This window comes from Mauremys mutica, chromosome 7 (assembly GCF_020497125.1).
Source record: "Mauremys mutica isolate MM-2020 ecotype Southern chromosome 7, ASM2049712v1, whole genome shotgun sequence".
Taxonomy (NCBI): Eukaryota; Metazoa; Chordata; order Testudines; family Geoemydidae; genus Mauremys; species Mauremys mutica.
In genome coordinates, this window is record NC_059078.1 from 106,795,348 (window position 1) to 106,813,014 (window position 17,667).

The 17,667-nt window shown below is 38.6% G+C and overlaps 1 protein-coding gene across 2 annotated transcripts in view; it reads right to left on the minus strand.

Annotated features, from left to right (window-relative positions):
• Positions 1 to 11,237: 11,237 nt before the first annotated feature.
• Positions 11,238 to 17,667, minus strand: part of DOCK1 (dedicator of cytokinesis 1) — a 561,291-nt gene continuing 554,861 nt past the window's right edge. For both annotated transcript variants that reach the window (XM_045023408.1, XM_045023406.1), the window contains exon 52: positions 11,238 to 12,555. In XM_045023408.1, the coding sequence (XP_044879343.1) occupies positions 12,460 to 12,555 (96 nt within the window). In that variant the 3' untranslated portion in view covers positions 11,238 to 12,459. The remainder of the gene's footprint in view (positions 12,556 to 17,667) is intronic.

Here is a 17,667-nt window from a genome sequence, read left to right on the forward strand (position 1 = left end):
TCACCCAGTTTTGAGAGATCCTTTTGTAGCTCTTCGCTATCTGCCTGAGGCTTAACTATCTTGAGCAGTTTTGTATCATCTGCAAATTTTGCCACTTCACTATTTACTCCTTTTTCCAGATCATTTATGAATATGTTGAATAGGACTGGGCTCAGTACAGACCACAGGGGGAAACCACTATTTACCTCTCTCCATTCTGAAAACTGACCATTTATTCCAACCCTTTGTTTTCTCTCTTTTAACCAGTTACTGATCCATGAGAGGACCTTTCCTCTTATCCCATGGCAGCCTACTTTGCTTAAGAGCCTTTGGTAAGGGATCTTGTCAAAGGCTTTCTGAAAATCTAAGTACACTGTATCCACTGGATCCCCCTTGTCCGCATGCTTGTTGAACCCCTCAAAGAATTCTAGTAGATTGGTGAGGCATGATTTCCCTTTACAAAAACCATGTTGACTCTTCCCCAACAAACTATGTTCATCTATGTATCTTACAGTTTTGTTCTTTACTGTAGTTTCAACCAGGTTGCCCTATACTGAAGTCAGGCTTACTGTCCTATAATTGCCGGGATCACCTCTGGATCTCTTTTTAAAAATTGGCATGACATTAGCTATCTTCCAGTTAAGAGAGACATATCCATGTCCAGCAGTGCTTGCTGATTTAGGGTACAATTCAGCAGCCCTGAAGCAGACAAAACTCTTGCTGACTTAAAGCACTGCAGGACTAGGCATTTTTATTGACATTTAAAAAATAACTATGATTTAGAATGAAATATTTTAAAGGGGGTTCAAATTCTAGTCTATTAGCCTTTGGAAAAGGTCAAACAAAAGCTGGAACAATTCTAAAATTCACTTTGGAAGCAGGTGTATACATAATATAGAATAAGAAAATAAGAACATTTTTGCTACTCAACCATTGTCATATATATAAAAGGAAGTAATACTGTTTGGCATCAGTCTTGGCCAATCTGCATTCATTATTGACTTTTAAGGCAGACTTATAATTTGTACTAATTTATTATGTCCCTTTGTAATTTGCTCTACGGTTTTCTTACTTTATATATAAACAATAAAGTTTTATTTAAAATAAAGTAAAAAATGAAGATGATAGACAGTATCTTGCAGACCTTGACATCAATGGAAATTACGTCTGACTGAGACTTGAGTAAAGACTGCACAATTTGCCCTATGTTTTCTATAACTAATGAGCAGAATGGTGATGTCTTTTTAAAGAAATGGAAAGTAAATGGTATTGCAAAACCATTTTTGACATACCACAGAAGGAACAAAATAAGCTTTTATAGCAACTGTTTTATTGCCTAATATTACCAAAGTTTAGAATAACAATCACAGTGTAAGTGCTATGGGCATAAACTTACTACTAGCCTTGCAGTTTCATTATGCTGAAGAGGTTGTTATATAATTTAATGGATACATTTACACTGAGTAAATCTTAAGAACGGGGGCTGCAGTTGGCTCTTAGTTATACCTGCGAACACTGACTTTGATAGCTTTGCATAATTGTACTGTAACTGAGGAAAGACTTTATAGCCCACCGTGTTCTCTCTCTTCTTGCTTTTAAAGTTGACAGTTTCAAAGCTTGTGAGATCAAGACTAAATTTGCCTCCAAATGAAGTAGAACTTCTAAAATTTATTTTTTTTTAAAAGAAATACCCTATATTAGAACATGGATTCTACTCTTTACCCCTTCTTTCCTCTACCCCCTTTTTTGTTTGTTTGTAAAGAACAATATTTTGCACAGAAACTGAGTCAGGAAGGACAGAAATATAACCAGTTTTTCCAAAGACAGTCAGCTTTCACCACTGTTCATTTCCAGAATCCCCATGGAATAGGTATTGAAGAATGAAGATTCCCCCCCGTGTTACTTTTTTTGATACAAGGTTCAAAAGTGCATTGGCTTTTTTGCTTAGTTAATATTTTTGCTAACATACTTGACCCTGTGTGTTGGGTAGGTCTTCTTGAGTGATTTGAGTTCTGGAAGACCCAAATGAAAGCACTCAACAATCCTCCACAAATCCTCTCGTCTCTGCAAGGATGATGAAGTTATTTATGAAAAGCTGACCTTTGAATCTCTTATTTACATTTTTCTAGCTATTTCCTCTTAAGATGGATTCATCAATAGGATACTGAAAGGAAGAGAAACTGTAACACACACACACTTGGGTACTACCACTCAATAATAAATGCAAGTAAAGGTCATGAGGTATTCTAAGACCTTTATGAAAAACAGAAATCAGCCTGGTTATAGATACATTTCAAGACAGGCTGCTTTTTAATGCAAGTCTGTAGAATATAGTTACTGAGGGTTGTTGTTTTTTTGGTTGATTTTCCCCCATAGATTTTGAGCATGTGTAATCAAAAGTCAAATGAATGTATATAACACACATACAGTTTTCTCAGACACATTAATTACAGCTTAAATGAACTTTCCACATTTTGCAGTGACTTCTTTCCTCTGTAGAAGAGTACACTCCTCAAACCAGTGTTCATAATGTTAATTTAACTGTTAATAAGCATTTAAAAAAGTGTAAATAAAAATTGCATAATTTATGCAATATACTGAAGCTGATGATTTTTTTTACCTTGTAAATTGATTCACTTTTACATAGGATTTTTTGATTAATTGCAGCATGCACGTCATACTGCTTTGTAATGGTTTTTGGATACCCATTAATTTCCATTGGTTGTTTTATATTTTTATGTGCTTGCCTAATTATTTTTTGTTGGAACATATTTCACTGTTCAGTTTCCTCAGTGCAACATTGAGACTTTGATCTGTCATTGTCTGCAGGAATGATGGAAAACTCAAATTAAGTTGTGATTATATAGTTCTGAATAAACATAAGAACAGTCACAAGAAAATACACCCCCCCCCGAATAAGTGTAAAATTTAAAAAAAAATTCATAAATACTGCAGACAGGCCAAGCAGATGGATCAAGAGAAATGAACTCAGAAAGTCAACCCTGTAGTAATTCTCTTCCTACTTGTAGGAAAAATAAAGATATTGCTTACCTGCTTTTTAAGGAGGAGTCACAATGATGACACCTCCTAGTCCTATGATGAAAACTGGCAAAAAGCCACAACTTTTTAACTGTAGCAAAGCAAACAAATGAACTATGGCATTTCCTCAAGCATCTGGTAAATAATCCTTGCAGTGTGGAAATTCATAAGAAATCCACATTCTTGATCATGTAATTGTGACTGTAGTCTTCAGACCCAAAGCTCTCCCACACAAGACCCACTTTATTTATGCCAACCACCCATAGAGAAAATGCGTGGCAGGAAACTTGGCGGTCCTGACAAAGAAGCCCATTTATCTATCTATAGCTGGAGTTTGAAGAAGAAGAATGGTTTCCCCTTTACTGTAACACTTCACCTGGATTTGGTATAAACTAACTACGTGCCTATTTGTCAGTGAGTATGGATCCACCAGAGAATTATCCAGAGTAATTACTGTAGGTTTTCACTGCTTACTGAGCACTAACAGTTTTCTGTATACTATATGAACATATCAGGGGATTTGGGGCCTGAATCTGATCTTAGCTACACTGTTGTAAATCATGAGTAACGCCACTGAAATCCACTGGATTACACTAGACTAACAAAGCCAGTGTAAGAAAGACAAGAATCTGGGTCATGGTCCCTATTTCAAGGAGTTTGTAATTTAATCCAGCCACACAGAGAACAGTTTAGATACATACAATACACTGGGTGCCTGTACAGCTTAACGTAGCAAAGGCAGCAAAGCAATTCTGGTGCCTTGCAGAAGCTGCACTGTAATACCTTTCATGGCTGTGTGTGTTTTACACAGGGGTTGTAAGGAGTCATTTGGCAAATGAGCAGATGCTGGGCACGTGAAATATATGCAGTGAATAACCGAAGGTCCAGCTGGTGTTTAGTACTGACAGTCAGAGGGAGAAAATGCACACTAAGAAACATGGCCCAGAAGTACCAGTATGGGGGGCAAGAGCAATAAAACCGACAAAGCCAGAGGGGTTTGTTAGTCACACTCACCCAACACAATAGCAGGATCTTCCTTTGTTTAGAACAGTGTTTCTCAAACTTTTTTACTGGTGACCCCTTTCGCATAGCAAGCCTCTGAGTGTGACCCCCTCATATAAATTAAAAACACGTGTTTATATATTTAACACCATTATAAATGCTGGAGGCAAAGTGGGGTTTGGGGTGGAGACTGACAGCTCGCGACCCCCCATGTAATAACCTCATGACCCCCTGAGGGATCCTGACCCCCCAGTTTGAGAACCCCTGGTTTAGAACATGCAACACCATTCATGGTGACTCATGAAAAAGCTGAGGCTTTTTTTGGGCTTCACTGTAGTTTTAGATATTAACTCTTCCAAAAAGCATGTTTACTTTGGTAACGAAAAAAAAAAAGAACCTGGGAGTCTCCAACAATTGGAGGATGTTAGAATTAACGCAACATTTTCTCAAACTACACAAAAGCCAACTGCCACTGTGAGGACCCTGGAATACAGAAATTATTTTAGATTGTCAGATGATGTATTTTGTAGTCATTTTGAACGTTGCTTGAATATTTGTTTATTTCATTTGTAGTGTTTGCATTTGTGTTAACAGATGTTTTATGTAAGTAAGTATAGGAATGAGAAAGCACTGTCAGGGGTTTATGAGCAGAGCATGTTGATGCACTGAGAAATCTGCCTGAATCCCCACAGTGGGGAAGGACACAGCCTTCAGGAAACGCCATTAAAAAAAAAAACTTAGAATGCAAATAATAAAAAAGTTATACTGCAAGAAAACAAAGCATCATCCCTGATTGCATAACACCACCACATCATGGCCAGAATATCCCCCGTCCAGTTCCCCACAAAAACAGAATGGGTATACTCACTGTGAAATCAAGCCCTTCTAATATCTCCCACACAATCTCTGTAAACTTGGGGTTGGAGACTGGGGCTTAGAGGTGACTCGAGATAATCTGTTTAGACTCCAACAACTATATAGCATAAGTGAATAAAGAACTGGAAGCAGGTTTGCAAAACAGAGTTTTATGTAGTCCCTGGCCATGCTGGGTCCCACTGGGTGATCTCTTAATGACTGGAGCCTGAGGAACCCATCAGTTCATCCAAAACCCACTCTGACTAAATTTGGGGCAAGTTCTTTAATTCAGCTTCTTTCATTAATTCGGGAGTTAAATACTGTATCACATGTCCGAGAGAATACAAAGGAAGTTATATTTTCATTTTAGAAATTGGGAAAGAAATCTCCACAAAAAGCATTTACCTTTCTGATGGACATATCTCATTTACAGTAATTATTCAAGTCTACAGTATATTCATGAGGAGTTTTTACAAAACCAGGAAAGAATTAAAACCATAATCAATGGTACTACTGCAAAATAGCTACTGTATTACTGTAGCTAGTTCCCATTTACTAAGAGGTTATTTATTCCCCAAACCACACTCTTCTGTATCACCAGAAAAAATGGCAATTGTAAGCCTGAAATTAAGTTTAAATCCATGAAAAATACAAAACTGGAATGAAAGGAAATTGAAATGTCAGAGCAACTGGACCTCGCAGCTATAATGTACTGTATTCATGCTGAAAGCTGAAGATAAAGAAAAAAAACCCACCTTAAAATAGGCTTTTCAACACACACACACATTCACATCTAGCAAGCTCTCTCTTTGTGTCTGTTCTGAATGGCGTACAATTTGTAGCACCTATCAGCAGAATATGGTCTGGATGTAAATTGAAAAATGCCTTATTTTTCTAATTCTACCAGACACTATCTTTCCCTAGCACAAAGTGGGCCAGCAGCATAGGTGCAAGAAAGCTGCACCTTCCACAGTCTAAGATTTGCCCTACTGCAAAGAAATGTCAAGGTAAGTTGTCCACTCTCCCTGTGAATTTGGCGTGGGGTGGAGCCTCCTCAGAAACCACCCCCTTCAGAGCTACCCTAGGAGGGTCCCACTCCCAACCATACCCATAGAATGTGTGGTTGTTACATGTGTAACACCTTTCATGTAATTTAAAGGTACAGAACAGAGTACAGCTAAATTGTTGGAGGTGTATATCAAATGGCACAATAAAAATGGGTAAACTACACAAAAAGAAAATTAATCTAATATCTGGTAAGTTGGGGGAACAGGGAATTTTACATGAGAATAAAAAATAGCCCAAAATACAAAATTAGGGCAAAGGGATTTTCATCAGTGACAAAGTGAATGAAGGGCAGGTGTAGTGTTTGTAACAGAGGTGGGAAGCCAAGGAAAATTTGGGAAAAAGCAAATGCTTCTTACTCCATATTTATAAATTGAATGAATTTTTGGTGCTATATAAGATATTAACAATAACAACGATCTGAAATGCTGCAGAACACACACATAGTACATAATACAGTAGATGAAGGAAAAACAATTATGTCCCAAGGTCTCTGCCTGGAATAAAAAAATTTGTTTTGTCTTGTTTAATAGCACCCAACACACTGGTGTTTAAGCACTGTAGCACTTAAAACATAAGAGCATGACTCCCAGAATACCATATGTTTATTAAAACTTGTCCAAGCAGATTTAAGTACTGAATTGTAATCTTTATAAAACCTTTATTTATAGTTATTTCATCTGATTGCATCAAACACTTATATTAAGAATGAATGACTAATGTAACCATGGGAACTTTAGTTAAAAATAGTTGATCATGTATATTCATCATAACGGACAGCTTCCTTCAAAACTGTACTAAGTTTCTTGGGCAGTACAATCCCACCCAAGGCCATAAAGTTTTTGGGAAACATACATTGTATGAAGCAAAATATGGTGGAATCTTCTTCAACCTGATACTGAAATAGGTTAAGATGGAAAAACATCAATAAAACTTGCACCCAACCTAGATTTTGTTTTCAATCCTGCTCCTATTGAAGGCAATCCGTGTTTAATCATTACCTTTTATGGGAACAGGATCAGGACCCCTAAGTTTCTCACTAACATAATCTACTACAAGCTCCTCCTTTGGCTCTCTCTACACAAATAGTCCACACAGACATACTGTGTACTTATATTATACATTATGAAGAATATTTCATGCATTAATGCAACACTGATTTTTCTTACTTTATTATTCTTATACATAGCATTTGTGACCTCACAATCATCAGAGGCATTTACAGTAGTTATAACTCAATCCTAAAAAATTGGTTATTATGGCTGAAAATTGGCTTGGAGTAACTCTTTGAAACAAATTTGATTAAAAATATTTCTGGCCTACTATTCATAGATTCCAAGACCAGATGGGACCGTTGTGATTATTTAGTCTGACCGCCTGTATAACACAGGCCATAACATTTCCCCAAAATATTTCCTAGAACATGTATTTTTAAAAAATATCGATTCTTGATTTAAAAATTGCCAGTGATGGAAAATCCACCATGACCCATGGCAAATTGTTTCAACAGTTACTCCGTGTTAAAAAATTATGCTTTTTTTTCCAATCTGAATTTGTCTAACTTCAATTTCCAGCCATTGTGTTATACTTTTCACTGCTAGATTGAAAAGCTAGGTTGAAATATTTGTTCCCCATGTAGGTACTTATAGATTCAAGTCACTCAATAACCTTCTCTTAAGAAGCTCAATCTATTTAGCTTAACAGAGTCAATTAATATAAGGCAAGTTTTCTAATCCATTAATCATTCTCATGGCTCTTCTCGGAACCCTCTTCAATTTATTAACATCCTTCTTGAACTGTGGAAACCAGAACTGGATCTATTATTCCAGCAGCAGAATCACCAATATCAACTACAGTGATAAAATACCCACTCCACTCCTGCTTGAGATTCCCCTGTTTATGCGTCTAAGGATTGTATTATTCTTTTTGGAGACAGCGTTGCACTGGGAGCTCACGTTCAGCTGATTATCCAACCCTCCATCAAAAAAAAATCTTTTTCAGGGTCACTACTTTCTGAACTCGAAGGGAGCAGTCTCTGTTGGCATTGCTCAACCAGCCAACATCCAAATTTTCAGGTATAATGACTGGGGGGTCTGGGTTCAATATGACAGAAATACATACGTGAAAACTGCCCTTTATATCTCAAGGTAAATGACAAAGAAATAATAACTTAAATTTCCTTGCTATACAGGAAATCCTTGAGAAAACATTCAATAACTAGAGACTGCGAGCTGTTCATTCAACATCATGAAGGTCATTCTTGGATTGCCTACGTTTTGGACTCCTACATGAATATTGCTTTGCTTTTGCAGATTCGTGTAACAAACCAATTACGGTATTATGACTCTTTTTTATTGAGTGTACACCAACGGCTGATTTTGCAGTCTTGGAGGATGCAATACTTCTGTTGGTTTCAATAGCTGCTTGCAACTCAGGCTTATATGCACATAAAGTCTGAAATATTGGGTCCATGGAGGAACTAAGTACCTTCATTTTAGACAAGGATGTTTTAATCTTTGTAGTTTAAGAGACAACAATCAAACTGCATGAGTGATGAACACGTTGTGATAAGCCATCTCCCGATAATATCATTCTGCACTTATAAATATAGGGAACCAGCTAAATGTATCACTAGCTTTCGCGTATGAGTTGACTGTAGCTCACAGCAAAAATACCGGGGACCGCAGCCAGGCAGGAAAGGTGAAAAGATCGTCTTTGGAGCCTGATAGCTGGACCTGGCAAGAGCAGTAATCAACTGAACTCTAGAGTGTGACTAACAGTGACACCCTTTGGCAGGTCTTGTCTGCGAGGCCAAGAGGGCTGTCACCTATCCCAATAGTTTTAGGATCATCTTGGTTTTATTAGCGTGAGCCTGTATCTTGCAAATAGAGCTTGAAGGATGCTCACAGGCCCTGAAATCAATTCTGGGGCCTGCAAAATGTCATTCTGCTCTTGATACTACAAAATGCTGCAATGTTTTTTTTTAAATATAGTATCCTCACATTGCATTTGGATGTTCTGAGGCAACATCACTAGAGTGTGAAGCAAGAGTTTATCTTGCTGGAAAAATGACAATCCTACCAGTGTGATCAATGGGTAAGAAGGCTGTTGTTGGATTAGTTCCTGGGCTTGGTGCAATGTGGCTTGCCAGCAATAGCTGTGGTGAAGGGACAGATTCTTGGTGGCTGGGTTTTGTACAGTAACTCCCCACTTAATGTCCTCTCGCTTAATGTTGTTCCGATGTTATGTCCCTGCTCCATTACAGAACATGCTCATTTAAAGTTGTGCAATGCTCCGCTGTAATGTTGTTTGGCTGCCTGCTTTATCGATGGCTGGCAGCTCTCCTATCAGCTCCTCTATGCCCCCCGCAGCGCCTCTCACCCGCTGGTGGACCCCACAGATCAGTGCCTTTCCCCTGCTCCCCTCGCCTCCTGCCCGCGGCAATCAGCTGGATTGCCATGGGCAGGAGGCAGGGGAGGGAGAGGGGAGGCTGCACGCTCCTCCCCCTCCCTCCCCTGCCTCCTGCCTGTGGCAATCAGCTGGTTTGTGGCATTCAGGAGGCTGGGTGGAGTGGGGAGGAGCGAGGACACGGCGTGCAGAGTAAAGGGGGAGGTGGTGGATGGGGGGAGAAGAGGCGGGTTAAGGGTGGAGGTTTGGGGGAAGGGGTGGAGTGGGCAGGATGAGGGTTGAGCCCCCCACCGCCCCCGGCAAGGTCAATGCCTGTGCTTGCACAGTAGGGGAAGCTGCCGCTGCGCAAAATGCTTCTCCGAGCCTACAGCACCTTCAACCTCCTTGCCTGCCTCATTGTCTGCAGTGCCAGTGGGCTGTGCCTGTGTGGGGTAAGGTGGGGGCACCTCCCAAGTACAGTACTGTATTGTATGTACAGTATGTTTGTAAATACACAGCACGTGCCCTTCCCCCTTTATACCTGTATTAAATTGCTTGTTTAAAATTGTTTAAAATGGATATAATGCCTTTTGTCTTGTAAATAACCCCTCCTATTTACATCAATTCTTATGGGGAAATTGGATTCGCTTAACATCGTTTCGCTTAAAGTTGCATTTTTCAGGAACAAAACTACAACATTAAGTGAGGAGTTACTGTACAAGTTACTAGAAAATGCTGGGTAATAAACACAGTGAGCAATCTGGGTCTCAAATTGAATCTAAGAGCCTGATTTTCAGGCTACACCAGTGTGTCTGCAAAACTGTGTGTACACATATAAGTACACATGCAAGTGTTGCAAATGTTACTTGTTCTAAACATTCTTGCAGGACCAAATTCTAACATTCGCACAAAAGTTAGAATTTGCAAAAGCCATGTGCAAGTGTTTGTCCCTGCAAAAAGTATGCACAGGCCCATGTATGCAATTTCATGTGTGCATAAGTAGAGACTGTGTTAAGGTCCAGATGAAAATTTGGCCCTCTGAGGCCAGCTCTTAACTGAAATTAAGTGAAATTAAAATGACTGGAAAAATTACCACACACAATGAGATTTCAGCACAGTTACTTAAAACAAGAGCAGGAACAACAACAACAAAAAAATCTTAAATTCAAAACTCTCTTCCTACAAACCATACTGCAATTTAAATTCTTCATTACCTAAAAAAACACTTTTCTGATTGACTGTAGCCTGGAATCCTTTTTTGCTTCAACCCTTTGGATCAAAGGTCATAGTAATAAAAAAATAGTAAACTGGAATTGAAGGACAACTTGTAACTTGTGTATAAGAAGTTCAGTTGTATGCAGAAATTTTGGTCAGGTGGCATGTTCTCCCTCTGTTGTAACAAAAAGTGCTTGGTTGTGATCCAAAGCTACATGGTGCTTAAAGGCAAAATAATTTGCATATTTATCTGACCAATCGAACTGATAAGGACTATCTGTATATTTAATGAAGTTGTTGCTTTACTGCTCCATAAGTCATGTCTCTGCCTTTTATTTTTATCTGGTTGGCAACAAGTAAGCATTAAAGCGCCATGTAAAACTAAGCTATTTTATGTGCTGTTTATACAACATTGGCTTTAAAATTGAAATAGGCTGTCAATTGCAATGTGAATGGCATATAAAAGATGCACCCTCATAGTGTTGAAATTCTTATTTATTTCAACACTACATATATGCATCATAAACATGTTATGTAACTATTATAAAACAATAGGGTAAGAATGTAGAATTTATCAGAGGCAGTTTCAAATTATTCTTGTTATAAATCTGCATTTCAGAAAATTAAAAGTACAGACATTTAATAAAGCAGCTCCTGAAATTAATAACACTTCCATAAAAAGGATGAAAAATATATAAAGTAAATACATTTATTTTCTTAGACAAACCTTTTTTTAAAAAATAATCCTTAATTTTTTGAGTCAGTGATGTATTTAAAACAATCTACTGTAAGATTATAAAGATTGTAGATAGTAAAAAATATATAGTGTGAGGGCAATAAAAAACACAGAGGAATAAAAAAAAGAGTTACTTTCCTTTTCTTTTCCCTTATCATTGTCCAATATTTTCAGATGCCAAATTTTGGAAAAAAAAAAAAAGTTAGCTATTTATACACTTCCAGCAGTTAAAATTAAAAACACATAAGGAATCATTTGCAGGTACAGTAAATCATTATTATATGAAAAGCAGGCAGCAAAAATTAAAAACATTCTAAGAACCATCATATATATAAACTTCTGTACAGAATGATGACACAGGGACAAAAAGATAACATTCAATTTGTCCTAATCCACGTAAAATATTACACAGTATAAAAAAAGCTCTTCCTGTTCTTATGTTCAACTGTTCGGTTGTAGAATCACATCAGGTCCCATATTTGTATACTTGGTTTCTTTTCCTATAAATTAGTGCCTGTTCAGTAGCTAAAAAGTTATCTTAATTTAAAATGGTATCAGACAGAAGGAGGAGCAGCCAACCACTAATGAAAGTTTTAAAAAAGCTCATCAGAAATCAGCTTATTTATAACACAGAGCAATTAAAAAAGCTATGGGAAAATCAGGTTTCTGAATGTGTAATGCACTGAACATGTTTGTTATTTGAAGCTATCATAATGCTGCTTCTTAGTATTGTTATTAGGCCCAGTCCAATGCCCACTGAAATCAATGTGAGTATTCTCACTGACTTCCACAGGTGTTGGGATCAGGCCCATAGTGCCCAACTGTCATTTTTACACACCAGTATCCATTTCTATTTTCTGTTAAGTAGTTTGGTATGACAAAGCAAAATGTTCTGGAATAGGGAATAGTGTATTGTCAGTTGACAAATGCCCCCTTGCTTTGAAAATAGGTCGCAAGCTCCTCCCAAGAAATGGGTCACCATTATCCTGTGACAGCTTTATTCCAGTGGCATGATCTCTTTAGAAAACTGTTTTCATGTTACAAATGAGTTCCGTTCAGAGTTAGAACCATTTCACTAAACGTTAGACACTACAGGCGTGAATGAGGTAACTGTTATATACCTTAAAATATTCAGGGAAATGAAATATTACAGCTTCATCTTTGGAGAAATGCTTTCTTGTTCACTGGACAATCCCAGAGTCAACAGATGTTTGCTTTCGAGTAGTCTTTGGAGGAGGCGGTGGTGGAGTTTTGCTGGGTAATGGAGGTGGCAGGTGCTAGAAAAAATAAATTTTGAATAGAACATGTTACTGATGAACTGATTTTGATGAACTGGTTGTTCATGTATGATTTCATATACTGCTGTGAATCTTTATCTGCTTTATTCCTGAAAACTTCCTCTCAAACTTTGCCATTATGAATACAGTTTTGCTTCTAGCTTTTCACTTACAACCTATTTTTTACTGCTGACAATAACAAGTCTCTCAAGAGTTATTGACTAACTATCTCAATATTACAGAAAAAGTCTACTGAAAGAACTTGTCAATTTTTATATCCCTATACTTTATATCATATTGATTATCAGCCTGTACTAATTGCTGTCGCCCCTAAACACTACATGGTTTAAAAAGTACATTGAATTACAGCTCTACTTCTTGTCTTTTCTTTTTTCTTTTCATATTTTATATTTTTAGAAAAAGCTCCACGCTAAAAAAGAAAAAGGAATATATTAAACAGATTATAAATAGTTTTCATCTTATTTCCGGATATTTGATAATCTTCAACATTATTCAAAATAACATTCTGAGTTGATGAAAAACATTACAAAAATTATCCCTCTACATTATAGGAAATCATACAACAACGTAACAGGACTGTAGGTTTGCTTCAGAAGCGAATGGAAGCAAGTATTCCAATTGATCATGGAAGTCAAATGATTTATTTTCATAAAATTCAAGCTATATGTATGATGACAAAAATTCATATTGCTGAAAGAATACAAGGACATTGCAGGCTTGTTCATACACTGTTTACAGGCTAGATTTCAACAGCATGTTGGCTATGAAATCATTGCAGCTTTTCAATCACTGCATTGGAAGTTATACTGCAGTGTTACACCTGCTAAGTCTTGTTTTTCGGTTCATAACATCCTTCCCCTGCTGGTGAAGATAAAACCCACCTTTGCTTTTTTTGGTTTCTCTGCAATTTCCTTTTTTGCCATTTACACTCCTTAACCCATTCTTGTTATACTTTATTAGATTGCTATCCGACACGCTTCCAAATAAATGGTTATAAAAACGTTAGCCACACACTAATACTTTAAATTACAATAACACTGTGAGTTTTCCAAGTTTCCTGATCACTGCCATGGGAACAATTCAAATGTTTGAAATAGCTTAGCCTTTTATTGCATGTACTGTACATGGAATCTTGATATTGGCGTTTCATTTCTACTTCGCATGGCTCCATTTATAGATTGTTTTAGTTACTAGAATTCATTGTAAATAAGACCTTATTTTTATTAGCGTCTTGGAAGGCAGTCCATAATTTCTAAATCATAGTTACACACTCATGCTATTATGAGAACATCATGGATAGACCATGTGAAATTACATTATTTGAAAAGAAGCCGAATGTTGTGATACAAAAACCTAGTGGTTCTGGATGACTCCCTGCCATTTCACATAATTCCCTCCATTCATTTCGAGCAGGGTAAGCCCTAGAGCTATGCTGGATATGTTTGCTCATATTGAAACATTTAATTTACTTATTAAGAGCCAGCAGAAATGTCAGGGAGTAGAGGAAAAGTACTTTTAAGGTAATTTAAGGTCCATTTCATGGCTACATTTGAAGACAGCAGCAAACAGAGTTAAACACAGGGCTTGAAATATTTACCAGCCCTCTATTAGCCATAGGCAGATACAAAAGATGAGGGAGGGGATTGGATTCCTACTGAAGCACTATTCTTGGATCCTAACTCAAGAGAAATGTCTTTCATATCAGTCTCTGCCTGGTAGGTGTCAAATTTGAAGCCTCATCTCCTCTTTCTGGCTGCTGGAGGAGAGGAGCGCGCTCTCTCTCTCAGCTATTCAGTGAAAAAAAAAACAGGAGTACTTGTGGCACCTTAAAGACTAACAAATTTATTGTAGCATGAGCTTTCGTGAGCTAAAGCTCACTTCTTCGGATGCATAGAATGGAACACACAGACAGGAGATATTTATACATACAGAGAACATGAAAAGGTGGAAGTATGCATACCAACAGGCAGAGTCTAATCAATTGAGATGAGCTATCGTTAGCAGGAGGAAAAAAAACTTTTTGAAGTGATAATTAAGATGGCCCATAGAAGGTGTGAGGAGAACTTAACATAGGGAAATAGATTCAATTGGTGTAATGACCCAACCATTCCCAGTCTTTATTTAGACCACAGTTAATGGTATCTAGTTTGCATATTAATTCAAGTTCAGCAGTCTCTCTTTGGAGTCTGTTTTTGAAGTTTTTTTGTTGCAAAATTGCCACCTTCAAGTCTGTCACTGAGTGGTTAGGAAGGTTGAAGTGTTCTCCCACTGGTTTTTGAATGTTATGATTCCTGATGTCAGATTTGTGTCCATTTATTCTTTTGCGTAGAGACTGTCCGGTTTGGCCAATGTACATGGCAGAGGGGCATTGCTGGCACATGATGGCATATATCACGTTGGTAGATGTGCAGGTGTACGAGCCCCTGATGGTGTGTCTGATGTGATTAGGTCCTGTGATGGTGTCACTTGAATGGATATGTGGACAGAGCTGGCATCGGGCTTTATTGCAAGGATAGGTTCCTGGGTTAGTGTTTATGTTGTATGGTGTGCAGTTGCTGGTGAGTATTTGCTTCAGGTTGGGAGGCTGTCTATAAGCAAGGACTGGCCTGTCTCCCAAGATCTGTGAGAGTGAGGGATCATCTTTAAGGATAGGTTGTAAATCTTTGATGACAGACTTGAAGGTGGCAATTTTGCAACAAAAAAACTTCAAAAACAGACTCCAAAGAGAGACTGCTGAACTTGAATTAATATGCAAACTAGATACCATTAACTGTGGTCTAAATAAAGACTGGGAATGGTTGGGTCATTACACCAATTGAATCTATTTCCCTATGTTAAGTTCTCCTCACACCTTCTATGGGCCATCTTAATTATCACTTCAAAAAGTTTTTTTTCCTCCTGCTAACGATAGCTCATCTCAATTGATTAGACTCTGCCTGTTGGTATGCATACTTCCACCTTTTCATGTTCTCTGTATGTATAAATATCTCCTGTCTGTGTGTTCCATTCTATGCATCCGAAGAAGTGAGCTTTAGCTCACGAAAGCTCATGCTACAATAAATTTGTTAGTCTTTAAGGTGCCACAAGTACTCCTGTTTTTTTTTTTTTTTTTTTGCGGATACAGACTAACACGGCTGCTACTCTGAAACCAGCTATTCAGTGGTGATTGTGATGACGAAGTCTTTGTTGCTATAGTCCTGCCCAAGCCTCCTGACTGCAGCAAAGGGAGGTAGATGGCATTTCTTCCCTACACATACTCTCATATGAAAAGCAAATACTGACTCTTGCTACTCTCCTCTTCCATAACCTCTATCTTTGGGTCTGTCGCAATCCGATACGAAGTTATGGCTTTGAATGGCCAATTGTCAGTCCACGGCCATCTTGTCCTGTTAAAAGGACAGGGCAGAGACTCAATCCTGCCCAGCAACACTGGCTGTGTATGTTCTCCTGTTGTTTTTTCTCTCCTGCTGGGCCATCTAAAGGTCAGGCTAGTTCTGTTTGTGAAGGCCTGATTCTGCCCGGCAACCTGTTTTTTTGGGGCCGGTCGTCTGGAGGTCAGGTTAATCCTGCCCAGCGACTCACTTTCCCGCTCTTTTTGGACCCAGTCATCTAAGGGTCAAGCTTGTTTACTTGTCAACTCCAGTGTGCCGTGTGCAAATCCTGCTAACGTGGGGTGGCAACAGCTCGAAGCCTGGAGGGAGGAGGGACCAGGGAGCCAATCAGATACCGACACGAGGGAGTGAGACCTCTTAATAAAACTAGGTTTCCCCCCCAAATTTGTGTGGAGCATCCGCGTGTTAGCTGAAGGACCTGATCAACCTTTCGGCCAGTGTCTCCTCCTGGTAAAGCGCGCTCGTGTTGTATCGTTTGGATTCATTGTCGTTTGGACCCAATCCCTGTCAGCTCGTCATGCTTCTGGTGTCTGTTCTGCTGGTCAGCTGCGCCTGGAGTGCGGTATTTGCTTTTTGATATCTGACAGTTAGCTCATCTAGCCTCTTATTTTTCCCCTCCCTAACTCTGTACCAAGTATTTATTCAGGATATCAGGATTGTATTAATGAGCTCAGAATTGCCCAATTGCTTAGCTAACTTGTATAGTTGTTCTAGTTGTTAGTGAATTGTTAATTGCAAACTGTTTCATGTGTGTGAATCACTGCTCTGTCTTTGTCTGGAATGCATGAATCTGGGAGCTGTCTCCACCTGGAGATTAGCAGACCAAGGGGTTCCCGTCCCCGCGGTCTGAGTGAGTGGAATCTGCCCAGCTGCAGCCGCACCACACTCTGGGTTTACCCTTAGTGTGAAAGCAAGGGTGGCTGAGGCAGTGGCCCGTGGGTCTCTGTTCTGTGTTGCACCGGGCACCGCCCTGACGAACCCGATTCCTATCTTGTAAGATTGGTGTGTCTGCCTATTTGGTGTGGTGTGGTGAGCAATATAAAGTGTATTATTACTGTGTTTTGGGGTGTATTTGTAATTTTAATACCATCTCAGCCAAAGTTGCCTACTCCCCCGGCCCAAGTTGTAATTATCCCCCAAATAAACGCAGCCACTTGGCTTTTCACTGTTATTCTGGTCCTGCCTGTTTTTCCTCACTCAATACCAAGTTTAACGGACCGCAATCTATTTCGGACAGGGTCCTCATCCAACCATCTGCAGAGTGAATATGACACGTTTCTTGTTAGTTTTTGCTGACTTTTACAAAGTTCTGATAGCAATTGGGAAAGTAATCATAACTGGTAATTTTAATCTTCTGCTGGATCGGAAAGCTATAAACAGCAGCAAAGACAGTTGGGTTGTATCTACAGATGAGGGAAGATAACACTGCATGAGTTCCTATTTGTAAGGTTATATTTGCAGTCATAAAGGAAAGAAATCTTACAGAGATTGATAGTTTAGGCTCCACACTTACCATATGAAGGTGCCTACTCAATAGTAATGAGTTTATTTTTCCAAGACCTGATTAAGCATATCCCATAATGAGGAATTTCACATCCATAGTCCAGTTAAAATTTACAATATGTCTTTCCAGGGAATAGCCAGATTACCAAGGAAAGCTTTTATCCTATAGACAGCATTGCTGCATTAGTTATATGAT